The 12541-nt window shown below is 56.8% G+C and overlaps 1 protein-coding gene across 1 annotated transcript in view; it reads right to left on the bottom strand.

Annotated features, from left to right (window-relative positions):
• Positions 1–12541, bottom strand: part of PDIA4 (protein disulfide isomerase family A member 4) — a 22153-nt gene that overhangs the window by 5573 nt on the left and 4039 nt on the right. The window contains exons 2-7 of the mRNA XM_006730889.3: positions 9593–9773; positions 8254–8459; positions 5672–5810; positions 3022–3227; positions 2739–2897; positions 576–727 (exon numbers count right to left, since the gene is read on the bottom strand). Coding sequence (XP_006730952.2) covers positions 576–727; positions 2739–2897; positions 3022–3227; positions 5672–5810; positions 8254–8459; positions 9593–9773 — 1043 coding nt within the window. The remainder of the gene's footprint in view (positions 1–575; positions 728–2738; positions 2898–3021; positions 3228–5671; positions 5811–8253; positions 8460–9592; positions 9774–12541) is intronic.

Raw genomic sequence — 12541 nt, 5'->3', positions numbered from 1 at the left:
GGGAACGGAAGGCCAAACCCATGCGCCACTCTCCACAGCTCCACCAGGGAAGAGAGGCCTGTCCTCAGTCTGTAGCTCAGCACCTGAGCCGCCCGTCAACTAAGGAGGCCGAGCTCAGACCCAGGAGCACGTCCTGCCAGGGACAACGGCAGATACACAGGCCGGAGCCCCAGTGGCTGAGCGCCCCGGGGAGGCTGGCCGCTGGCCCGCAGCGGGGGCGGAGAGTGGGGGCAACTGGCAGGTACGTGAGGCCCCCAGGCCTCCCAAAAAATCACTGCTCACCTTGCTGGCCGCGCCTCCCGGGAAACCACCTTTACCTCGGGGGCCAGGGCGCCGGGGAAGGGCAGGCCAGACCCTACCTGTCTGTAGCCCAGAGCAAAATCTCCGGGCTTCAGATCCCCAGCCAGGGCTCAACCTGCAGCCTCAGGCCCATCAGAAGCCTGGGTGCCTGACAGAGTGAACGCTCCCAGACACCTGAAACTAATACTACACTGTATGTTAACTAACTGCAACTTAAATACAAACAAACAAACAAAGCAGCCTGGGGCTGTCGTGGCCCGAGGGCCCTCACTCACCTGGATGTCCATCACGTGGCTCCGGGGCTCATACTTGGATTGGAACTTCTCAGGCTGCATTACGACCAACTTCCCCGAGGAGACTTTCAAGAACTTTGCTACTTCGGTGCTGAAAGTGTGGTGGAATTTATAATCTTCTCTCAGGTTGTTCGCTGAGAAATTAACAGAACGATAAACACCCAATTTATTAAACTGCGTCACTGACCTAGGCTGAACTCACGGCCCCAGCCGATGACCTGCAAAGACCAGAATGAGCACCGCGAATTCCGCGTGGACGACACCCGGAGCTGGTGTAGGCGTAGCACCTTACAGCCTCTTAGAAGTTGTTTTTTTTTTTAAAAAAGCCAAAATAAGAAGCAAACCGGGTGTTCACAAAACAACTGAGAGCTCATCTGTCAGGAGCTACGGTCTCCAGTGCTGAGAAGCATGTGAAAGCCACAGACAGTCCGTGAGAACAGGTGGGCACCACGCTCCCCCGTAGCCACACGGTGGGTTTTCACACCAGCCTGTCCTCCCTGGATTGGTGGCTGGCCTATTTGTGGGCCACAGTTCTTTTGCTCTGTACGCTTTTATTTAAATCTTGTGAAACTGTCAAGATGGAAACCCCACTGTCTGAGGACACCCGAGAACAGAGGTTGGCAAACTTTCTGGAAAGGGCCAGACAAGATCTCTGGCTTTGCAGGCCATGCTATCCCCACCACTCAACTTCGCACCGTGGGGTAAAAGCGGCAGGACAGCGAGTAAACCAGGGAATGCGCTGCGCTCCTGCCAGACGAACAGAACCAGGCCAGGGGCACCCCCTGCCCGACGCCCCCCGGGCGAGTGCCCCGCAGTCTCTGCTCTGGCCTGAGCGGAGTCTGATGCAAACACCGGGGAAGATGTCAAAGGTGCTCCCCCACCCTGGAGGGCGGGCCTCCCGACTGGGTTATAGGAAACACCCCATGTCTTGGGGGAGGCGGAAGACGGGCTTTCAGAATCAGCCAGACGTAGATTCAGATCACAATTCTGACACCTGCTAATGGTGCGGCTTTAGGCACGTGAGTGATTCAGTCCCCGGGCCACAGTCCCTCCTCTGCACAAACACGGCAGTCTACCTCGCGGCCCCGGGGGGAGGCTGGGGTCTCCCTCGGCAAGATTCCTCCTGGCTCGTTCCAAGGGGACAGCGAGGCTACCTAACCAATAAAGACTGACGAAGTGCCTCTGCTCCGGCACCGGACATGGAAACAGAATTCCCCTCTAGCCCAGTCTTACCACGTGAACGCACACTCCACATGGACACAGCCGTCACTGGGCGGCCGTCAGTGCAGTTACAAGACTGGAACTACTCGTCTAAAGCAGAAAACCAAGCCATCTGTGGTATGGCAGTGGGGCGGTGGGGGTGGAGGGCACTCAGAAGGAACCTGACAAGGACGGAGAGGATCCTCCGTGTTCCTGAAAGAAAACGTCTCTCTTTCGTAAGCTAGGGTCATCCGGGACAGCAAGTACAACTGCCACTAGGCAGGAGCCAGCGACGGGTTTCAGGACGGGGCGAGGGCCACCCGCCCCCACGGGACACGCCCTGTGACAACCATTGACCATAACCCCCCCTCGCGGGACCAGACGTCGTGGATGCTAGCCTTACTGGGCGCTGCATCTCCATCATCCCAACGCAACAACCTCTTGAAGTAGAACAGGTCTCCAAAGTGGATTATTTAATAAAACATATTTTCAAAAAGAAAGGAGCAAGTCACCACCTGTGCCCACACGCTACTAACTGGCAGAGGCAGGACTCGAACCTGAGTCTGATTCAGAAACCCTCCTTTTCTGGTCAAGACCCTGCCCCTTGCAGAGGGGCTGGGAAGGGGCTCCTGGAAAGACAGGGAGGGAGACGATGAACTTGGATGACTCTGACGTGCCCCTGCCCTCCCCTCAGAGGCCAGGAGGCAGCCGGCGCACCGGTCTACTCAGGACGAGATCCTATCCCCCTCGCGTAATCAAGGCAACGGGGAACTAACCTCTACTCTAGCCCCAACCCCGGAAAGGACAGCCTGCTCCCACAGCTGCTTCACCAAGCTCTGCTCTAAGCCGACGCCCCAGGAGCGGTCCACAGAAGCAGCAGACTCCCCAGCAACCTCCCCCAGCCTGGGCAGGTACGTTTCGTCCAGCCCAGAGGCCACTGCTCACCAGCATCCTGGTACCGCTGGTAGGCCGGCTCACTCTCCGCTTTAAAGACCCCGATGATGATGACGTCATCCCCGTCCTTCAGGAACTCCTGGACCTGCTTCAGGGCCACGATCTCCTTGGAGGGTGGCCCGGACTGCTCGATCATGTAGTCGACGATACCTGGGAGCAAAGCACGTGCCTGAGGAGGGGCTCGGGGCTCCCGGGCACTCTGCTCTCCCTGCCCCCCACCTCCCCCGGGGGAGCCCCCCCCTCCCCACTGAGGTAGGACTAGGAGGCAGCCTACCGTATTTTTCCCGTGGGCCGTTGTAATCAAAAGGCTTTCCCTTGCGGAAGATCTTCAGGGTGGGATAGCCAGACACATCGAACCTCTTGGCCAGGTCTGTCTCAGCAGTGGCGTCGACCTTGGCCAGAGGGATTGGGGGGGAGCGCTTGCTCAGCTCCTTGGCGGCCTTCTCATACTCGGGGGCCAGCTTCTTGCAGTGTCCACACCTACAGAAAGCAGTCAGTCCGTGAGGAGTCGGTCCCAGCACGGACACAGCCTCCCATCTGAGGGAGGCACCGAAACCCGACCTGTGTCCCCGAGCGCCTCGGTTCGATCCAGCAGACCTCCGAAGGCCTCCGCGGTGAGGGCGAGCGGCCCGTCCCTCCATCGCTGGCACCAGTGCTCGCACAGCGAGCGGACGCGCACGCGCATACACACGACACACGTGAGTGACACAAGCAGGAGCGGGACTGGGACATGGGGCTGATGTGGGGAAGGCTACGAAAGACAACGTCCCAAGAAGGGAGAGTCGGGACAGGTGAGGACACCAAGTCAGGGTGGCTTCATACACGATGTGACAGTTGATCCGGGACAGGGAAGAGGACCCGAGCCCGTCAAGGGTGGGCGAGGGGAGGGACGACGTAACAAAAGCACAAGGCCAGAACAATGAGAACGCCGACCGACCAGGGCAGGAGAAGGTGGGCCTGAGCCAAGGGAACTGGGACGGGAGACAACTTAAAACAGCCTGCGCGTACGCCAAGAACCGACGGACCCCCCAGGGCAAGGGCCTCGGGAACCAGCGGCCCTGCAGACCGAGCTGAACGCAGCACGGTCTCGTCATGGTCCTCAGGGCACCTCACGGCTGCGCCCCACAGAACGTAAACCGTCCGCAGGGAGAGGGTCTCTGTAGCGGCAGAAACAAGGCGCATTCGCTCTCTAAGCATTTCCTGAGCGTGCGACGTGAACGAGTAGCTTGCTGAACTCAGCTCCGGGCAACTACAACATAGGATCCACAACCTATCATGAGACCTCCCCGTGCAGCTGTCTGTCCTCCAACACCTTCGCCACCTCACGGGGCCCCCTGCGCTCCTCGTGCGCCAGGTGTTGCCCCCACCCCCGCCCCCCCTGTGCACACGCACCCTGTGATGACCGAGGACACTGCCTTGTGCTGCGGAGGCCCAGAGCCTTGGGTCACTGTCGTTCGCCCCATGGTCACATTCCTGACTCCGGTCTACACCGCACACCCTGACAAACAGCAAGCCTGTTCAAGAATCAGAAGCACCGGCTGACCCGGGATGAAGTCACCAAGGCAGACGGTACCTGGGCAGGCCGAAAGCCCTCCCAGAGCCCTGGCCGCTACACGCACACCTCGCTTGAAGACGGCCCGCTCTGCTGTCTCCTCCGGCTGCCCACGCCTCCCTCCTCTCCTCACGAAGCACGAGAACCACAGTACCTCGGCTCCCCAGCCCGCACCTCGATCAGCCACTCTCCCCCGCTCCCCCCCCGCCTTTCTTCCTGGCACTTTCTTTCCCACCTGCGGGCCCCCTGCCCCACCTGATTCCTGCCCCTGCATGTTTCCACCCCCACCATCTCTGCGCCCCTCTCCTCGATGAGCTGTCATCCCCTACTATCTGCAGCCAGAGCTGGCTGCTTCCTGCACGTGGTGGGGACACGTAGGCCACGTCCCTGCTAAGCTCTAAGGGACTGGCCCAATTCCTCTGCAGAGCTGGGGCTTCCTGTTTTCTGACAGGGAGCAGGCTTCAATCCCAACCACATCCTAGGGCTGCTGCCCCCAAACAAGAGCTCCTCAGCATCCCCCGGCTGGGCTCTGCTGTTTCTCTCCTACAAGAGCCGAAGCCCTGAGGTCGGGGGTTGGGGAGGGGGCCCGGGAGCATCGAGAGGCCTGGTTGTAATGGAGCATCTGGGGGTGAGAGAGGCAGAAGGCGATAGGGTGAGTGGAGGAGACAGAAGGCAGGACAGCTGTGGGAATCCGGAGGCCCCAACATGAGAAGGGGACACGTCTGGAGCGTGAAGGGAGGCTGAGGGTCATCTTCCCAGATTCGCTCCAGCACATCTGTGCCGTGAGCAGAGATAAAGCCACTGTTCAGACACCTCAGGAGGCAGCAGGCTACAGCAGGCCGCCCGCGGCCACCAGCTGCCACCGCTCTGCCCACTGTGGGGGCAGCTCTGCTCTCCTCCTCATCACAGCAGATGAGCTCCCGAGAACCGCATTTCCATTCGTCCTACGCACGTGTCCCTCACGCTGCCCACAGGGCCACGGCTGTCCGAGGGTCTTCACGCGTGTTTTCTCAGGGCAGGGCAGGGGTGTGATGACAAACGTGGGACTCAGCAAGCACAGGCCCGGTGCACGGCCGTGTCCTCCAGCCACAGGGGAACCCAGATCACCTGGTGCCCCACACGTGGGCTTCACTCTCCTCCGCACTACAGGCCTATGTCTACCTCGTCCTGCCCCTTGGGAAAATACCACCCCTCTCTGGAACACTCGGCAGCCACATCAGCCTTTGTGCATGGTGGGGACTGGGCACCCCCTGTTCTCGGCTCTGCCTCACGCGCAGGGGCCTCTGACACCCCCAACCCAGTGGCTAGCGTGCACCGAATGCAGGACGGGGCTCGTCAGTATCTGAGCAACACGGGACGGACACCACCTTACCATGGGGCATAGAACTCCACCAGAATGATGTCTGCATCATTCACCACTTCATCGAAGTTCTCTTTGGTCAGCACAAGTGTGACTTCGGGCGGAGGCGTCCAGTTGGGCTGGGAGATCTCTTTGACCTTGGCGACAATTTCTGAAAGAAACCAAACAAGCCTGAGCACGGGCAGGCCCTCCCCGCAGAGGCAGGTGGGGAGGAGCGGCAGGGGTCAAGGAGAACAGGAAACGTTCGATTCCCTAAAATCCAGCTGCACCTCTAGCCAGTGCCACTCTGCAGTTTGAGGCCACGGCTCAGGGCCGAGGGGTCCACGCTTCCCTGTCCTCCTTCCACTGCCTGGCGACCTCTCTGACAGCCCAAGACCAAGCTGACGAGCGAGACCCTGCCCCTGCAGACTGTGGGCTAACTGCGAGCTCATCTCCCCATGGCTGACCACGCGCGCCCATGAGCAGTCTCGAGGGCGTCCCCTCCTCAGGTCCAAAGACCTGTGCATTCAGTCATGCAATCTCGCACCAGCACGTCATGCGACATGACGTGTGCACAAAAATCGAGAAAAATGAAGAGGAGCAGCACCGGCCCCGCCACTCAGGCTGCATCAGCATCACGGGGAAGGTGGTGGCCTCGTTCCCCAGAGACGGACTCAATGACGGGAGTGGGACACAGAACATACTCTCACAAGGCACCTTCCAAGTGGCTCTTAGGAGCAGTGGTGGCAAACTTTACGTTCTTCTTTTTTCTTCGTTTTTTGTTCTGCTGTGGAATCGCCAGGAAGCCAGAGCTGAGAAGCAGCCCTGCAAAGCAGGAGGCTTCAGACGGAAGTGTGCTCGGCAGCCCCTCCCCAGCACCAACGGGGCTGACCGCCTGGCACCCCCCCTCCCCGCCCACACCCAAAGCCCCGAGGCCATCAGCATCGGGGGCGCACTTGGGGCCACTGGCCAAGGAGCCCCCTGTGGCAAACATGGCTCTCGAGATTCCAAGCCAGCCCCGCCTCTGGCGGTCAAACACTGGGTGTGGACCTCTGAACACACAAGCCGGTTCACTTTCCAACAGTAAGGACATGGCTTTCAGCCTGCGCTTAGATTAAGTTCCTTTATGTGCTAATATGGTGAGGACATTATTCGTTAAGTAAAACACAAAACACGAAGGTGCAAATGGCGATTAAGAAATGCTAACAATCAGACACCTGGGTGGCTCAGTTGATTAAGCGTCTGCCTTGGGCTCAGGTCATGATCCCAGGGCCCTGGGGTCAAGTCCCGCATCGGGCTCCTTGCTCAGCAGGGAGCCTGCTTCTCTCTCTGCCTGCCACTCACTCACTCTGCTTATGCTCTCTCTCTCTCTGACAAATAAATAAATAAAATCTTAAAAAAAAAGATATGCTGTCATGTGTCCACAGTATCTCTGAAGGGCACAGGAGAAACTTTTTACATGAACCGCCTTCCTGGAAGGGAGCTGGACAGCCAGGGTCAGGGTGGAAAGACTCTTCCTTATCTACCTCTTTGAATTCTGAACCCCGTAAACATATGATCTAGTCAGCAGACAGACAAACGACGTGAAAGCAAGTCTTAACAGCTGTGATGTTTCCTTGTGCACCTGCAGTGGGTAGGATCCTTAGGGGGTCACAGCAGAGGCCCTCAGCCAGCTCGAAGGGGACTCTGAGTTCAGATCCAAGTGACCCCCCATAAGGAACCCAAGGCCTGGCCAGGGGAAGACGTGTGTCCAGGACACAGGGGGACACAGACACTGCCATGTCCACTATGCCACACTAGGAATGGAAATTATAACATGTTGGTTTTTTTCTAGTGATTAAGAGATATGGCTCAGTCGTTAAGTGTCTGCCTTCGGCTCAGGTCATGATCCCAGGGTCCTGGGATCGAGCCCCGCATCAGGCTCCCTGCTTGGCGGGAAGCCTGCTTCTCCCTCTCCCACTCCCCCTGCTTGTGTTCCTGCTCTCGCTGTCTCCGTCAAATAAATAAAATCTTTAAAAAAAAGAGAGAGAGACATGATGAAGATACCACAATTTTGTTTGTTCATTCATTTAAAAAAAAATTCACTTTGTGCCTAATGTAAGCCAGGCAGGGATCCATCAGGCCTGGTTTAGGAGAACCACCTGGCTCCCACATCGGTGGTTCTCAACACGGGGCTCTGGACCCACAGCTTCAGGTAAGCCCTGGGAGCCTGTACGAAATGCAAATCATCGAGGCTGACCTGAAACTTAGGGACTTGGGAGTCTGGGAATGGGTTTCAGGAGCCCACCAAGTGACTCTGACGAAAGCCAACACCGAGAAGCACTGCTCTAGGGCACGGCCAAGAACCGCAGCCTCGTGTATCATGTGACATATGGGCTCTAGATCTTGAGTTTCATGGTGTGAAATGAGAAGACACCCCTCCTACCCTAGGACAAGTTTACTTTGATCTCCGTTAACTGGAACATTCCAGCAGGGAGCACTCCCAGAAGCTGGTGCTCCTGGGGCCACTCCTAGCCCACTCAACTTGTCTTCCTCTCTATTACCCAAACTCTCCCCTCTCAGCTTTCCAGTGGAGTCCCAGGCCAGCCTCCTCCAGGAGCACAGGTTCCACTCACCTTCCTGAGTCCTGGAGCCCTCGTAGTCCACAGCCTGCCCCTTCTTAAGGATCTTGATGGTGGGGTAGCCGCTCACATCAAACCTGCCGGCCAGCGCCGACTCTGAGGTCGCATCGATCTTCGCCACAGGAATGGGAGGGTCGTTCTCCTTCAAGGCACTGGCGATTTTTTCATATTCTGGAGCAAACTGCTTGCAATGTCCACACCTGAGAAGGAGATTTGGGGAAGGAGAAGCAGGTTAATTGTACCCAGCAATGCACACAGGAACGGGGGGCACCAGGACCAGGATAACTGCAGTTAAGAGGAGACACACAAGGTAACACCTTGAGGAAGCCAAGGCGGCTGGAGTCAGACAGATGGAGGCTGGAATTCCAGCTCTGGCCTGGGCTCACACTTCCAACACCTCCAAACCTCAGTGTTTTCATCCGTAAGCTTCTCAAAGTTCGTCCAGGGACCCCACGCATGGGGTCTGTGAGGTAAACGCTCTTTACAAAAGACCTTTCTCATCTTCTTCACTCATTCCCAGAGTGTACAGTGGAGCCTTCCAGAGACCACACGACTGACAAGGTCAGCATACTGATGTTAACATGGAAGGGTTATTGTTAAACATGGATTAATATGGAAATTTGTTTTAATGTCTAATGTGGTAACTACTGACAGCCATGACCCACATCAAAAACTATCTGGACTCACAAGACGAAAGAGTTTGAGACGTACTGACCTACAAAACACACTAACCTCACAGACCTGTTCAAAGGACTACTTAGGTATTTTATACAAAACGCCTCACACCTGAACATCAGGCACTGGACCAAAAACTAAGTATATCTTAACTATTCTGTCTCAAAAGTGAACCAAAGAGGGCAGGGGAAAGAGGACGGACAAGAAGGGATTATGAGATAAAGACCAGCAAAAGAGGTGAGGAGGAAGGGCACACGAGGGTGAAGGACAGGACAAGTGGGGCGCCCCTCCCCCCGGGGACAGTGTGCCTTCTCACACTGGAAACCGCCCGCAGGCCATGCCTGGCAGGAGCTGGGCGGCGGGGTGGCCTCGAGACGGGTCAGGGCAGAACCTGCAGCCAGGGACGGGTCTGTCATCAACACCGGTCTCCGCGTCGTCGCACACCCACGCCCCAGCTGTAACCACCAGACAACACATTCCTATTTTAAACTGCTGGGGACCATGTTGTGTGAGGGCTTATCGGATGCTGAGTTCCTGGCGTTCCTGCACCCACACTGCCCCCCTCACCAGGTCTGGAGGACCGTGAGGTGTCAGGCATGTGAGCCCAGAGGAACCCCCTCGTGCAGGCTGGTGGGATGAGGAGAACAAGGGTCCTTACCATGGAGCGTAGAACTCCAGCAGCACCGTGTCTTTGTCAGCCACAAAGTTATCAAAGTTCACGTCATTCAAGACCAGGACACCGTTTTCTTCCTTGACTTCCAAGTCATCGTCGTCCTCCTCCTCTTCCTCCTCCTCCTCCTCCTCTTCATCCTCAATGGCATCTTCTTTATTAGAAGAATCTGAGCGGAAAATAATCCAGACTGGTTAGGAGATTGGTGACTCTCCTCCTTAAAAACTTTCCTAGAACCCCAAACCCTCCAAATGTGTCATGAGTCCTGAGTGGCCCCTCAGGGCCACCAAGAGCCGGGGTGGGGACATCAGGTCTCCCCTACCCCAGAAATTCTGATCCAAGGTTTCCATACTGGGTAGCCACTTAGGAGTTCACTTAAAGAGAGGTCCCAGTTACAAAGATATTTGCAAACCACAGGTCTAGAAGTTAAAGTCTCGACGCCCCAGCGGGACTTGAGGGCAGGGCGAGGCACCTCTGCGGACGCAGCCCCGCAGCCTGGCCCCGCGTGCCTCCCGCCCAGGCTGGCAGAACCCTAACCGTCAGCCCCTGCTCCCCGCACTGGGGTCTGATCCGTTCCCCTGCACCACCCCGCGCAGGCTTTCCAGGCCTCGCCTCTAGAGCAAGGCTCCTTCATCCACATCCCGTGCCTTGCGCTCTAGGGCACCTCATTTTGCAGCTACCCCACATTTGTGCTCCAGGGCGAGGCTAACTTTCAGCGACACCTTCCTCTTCTTCACACACTATGCTTTCCACAGCTCGGGCGTCATTCAGCCTCCCGGGAACAAAGAGCTGCCCGGCCCCCAAAACAGCACCAATGGGAAACAAGGACTCACGCTCGACTTTTCATTCTGGAGGATGGACTACCAATTGATCCCATTTCTGAAAGGGGGTGGCATTTTACCTTGTGCGCACAAAAATAGCCCCACAGGTCTCACAGTCCTTCAGAGAGACTGGAGTGTGAAGGGAAGAGGCTGGGGGATTTAACTGACTTAGAGAGTCACCCCAGAGGTATCCCCAGGGTAGGAGTTAAGAATTTTAATGACTTACAGGGTCATCGTGCATCAAAAATACACAACAAATCACACCTTTGTAGGATGCCTTGCCTGGAGGCAAAGCCCTCTTCCCAGAGCACCAGAATCTGAGTTCATCGTACTACCCAGGTTTCAGGGAATCTTTTGCCCAACTACAGATACGAGGAACCGTGGGATGGCGGTTCTTGCTACCCAGGTTCTCCCGCTGCTGTCTCAGCAGCCAAGCGCATCAGGCCCCAGAACTGCATGAACTCTGCAGCCAGATCCTGTCAAGGGGCCAATTATTCTTTCCCGAGATGCTTCCCAGGAGATAAAGCAACTCTGCTGGTTCTGTGTTGGGGACGGAGGATGAAGTCAGCCTCAGGATCCGGGAACCTCCGGGACTTGCCCCACCTTCGCCCTGCCCCTAATGAACCCAGGGCTCCACAGCTGCTGGGACAAGCCAGGGAACTGGTCTGGGTGGCGTGGCAGCTTTGTCCCTTTTTGTGAAAATCTACCAAGCTGCAAACTAATTACAAAAAGCAAACCAAGGGGCGCCTGGGTGGCTCAGTCGGTTAAGCATCTGCCTTCGGCTCAGGTCATGATCCCAGGGTCCTGGGATCGGGCCCCACACTGGGCTACCTGCTCAGCAGGATGCCTGCTTCTCCCTCTCCCACTCCCCCTGCTTGTGTTCCCTCTCTCACTGTGTTTCTCTCTCTGTCAAATAAATAAATAAAATCAAAAAAAAAAAAAAGCAAACCAAAAATCCACCAGGAGCCACATTTTGCTCAACCACGTTCTTTAACACATCCTGCTGCTTCTCCCTGACTTCCATGTTTCTCTCTCCAGCTTGAGGTCCAAGTTCTCCTCCTCTGTGGGAGGAGTAAGAAAGGCCTCTAAAATCCCAAAAGAAAAGCCACCAATTTGAGAAGTACAAACCAAGCGGGCTCGGTTTCCTGGGGCCACGGCTCTCCAACACCTGCTCCTCCCCCGGCCTCCCTCCTCCCCAGCAGGAACTCTAGGGACGACAGGCCTGCAGAGGCCAGGCCCCCAGCACTGTCATCAGGCCTCCTGGATAAGGAGGTGGGCAGGACCTGGGGGAAGACAACGCGGGCTTAAGCCCCATCTCCACCTCTTAGGCTGGTGGCCTAAACTGAGTCCCCTTCCTCTGGTGACAGGCAGCCAACACTCCACACCCAGGTCTTCGTGAATCTGAGCACCTAGCGCTCTTGGGAACCTGAGTTTAACACTGGCTGGCTAGGGCTTCCAGGTGCTTCTGGAAATACTGCCTACAGCCACCCTGCAAGGCAAGAACCGAGTCCTGAGCTTTCCTGTTGGGGCCTCTGGTACCGCAGTCACACTGGCTTCCCAAAAGGCTATTCTGACCACCCATCACCTGAAAGTCCTACCCAGAATGACCTGTGTGATGGCTGCAAACCTGAGGACTTGATGTGGGGACGTTCTGCAGGTCAGAGGCCGAGGGGGACCGCACGCGCGGCCTCCGACCTGGATGCTTCCCGCGGGCTGGACGGCCTGCTGAGGGCAGTTCGGCAGGGCTCGGGGGCCACGCAGATCCGCTCTCACTGCCGGACTGCTCTGGCCAATACGGGAACCAGATTAACTTGCAGGCGGATGGACAGACTGGAGCACGGATGGAAAGAACTATCTGGGGAACTTAATCCGCACTTTAAGCTACAAGACACAGCCAGGGGAGGCAGAGGGACTTGACAATCCGCTCAAAGCACAGGGATAAGGTGAATTTTAAGAAAAAGCAAAGATGCCTTCTTTCCTATGCTCAGCCGGACGTGGTCTGTGAGCGCTAGTGACAGAGCTCTCATGATTCACTGGGTGTCCCTGAGCTACCACGGGACAGAGCTTCTAAGAGTGAACTCATTTCTTGATACTTGGGGAAAAACAGACACACACA

This window comes from Leptonychotes weddellii, chromosome 12 (genome assembly GCF_054177405.1).
Source record: "Leptonychotes weddellii isolate Sample4059 chromosome 12, ASM5417740v2, whole genome shotgun sequence".
NCBI lineage: Eukaryota > Metazoa > Chordata > Mammalia > Carnivora > Phocidae > Leptonychotes > Leptonychotes weddellii.
This window is presented reverse-complemented; position numbering and strand designations above follow the sequence as displayed.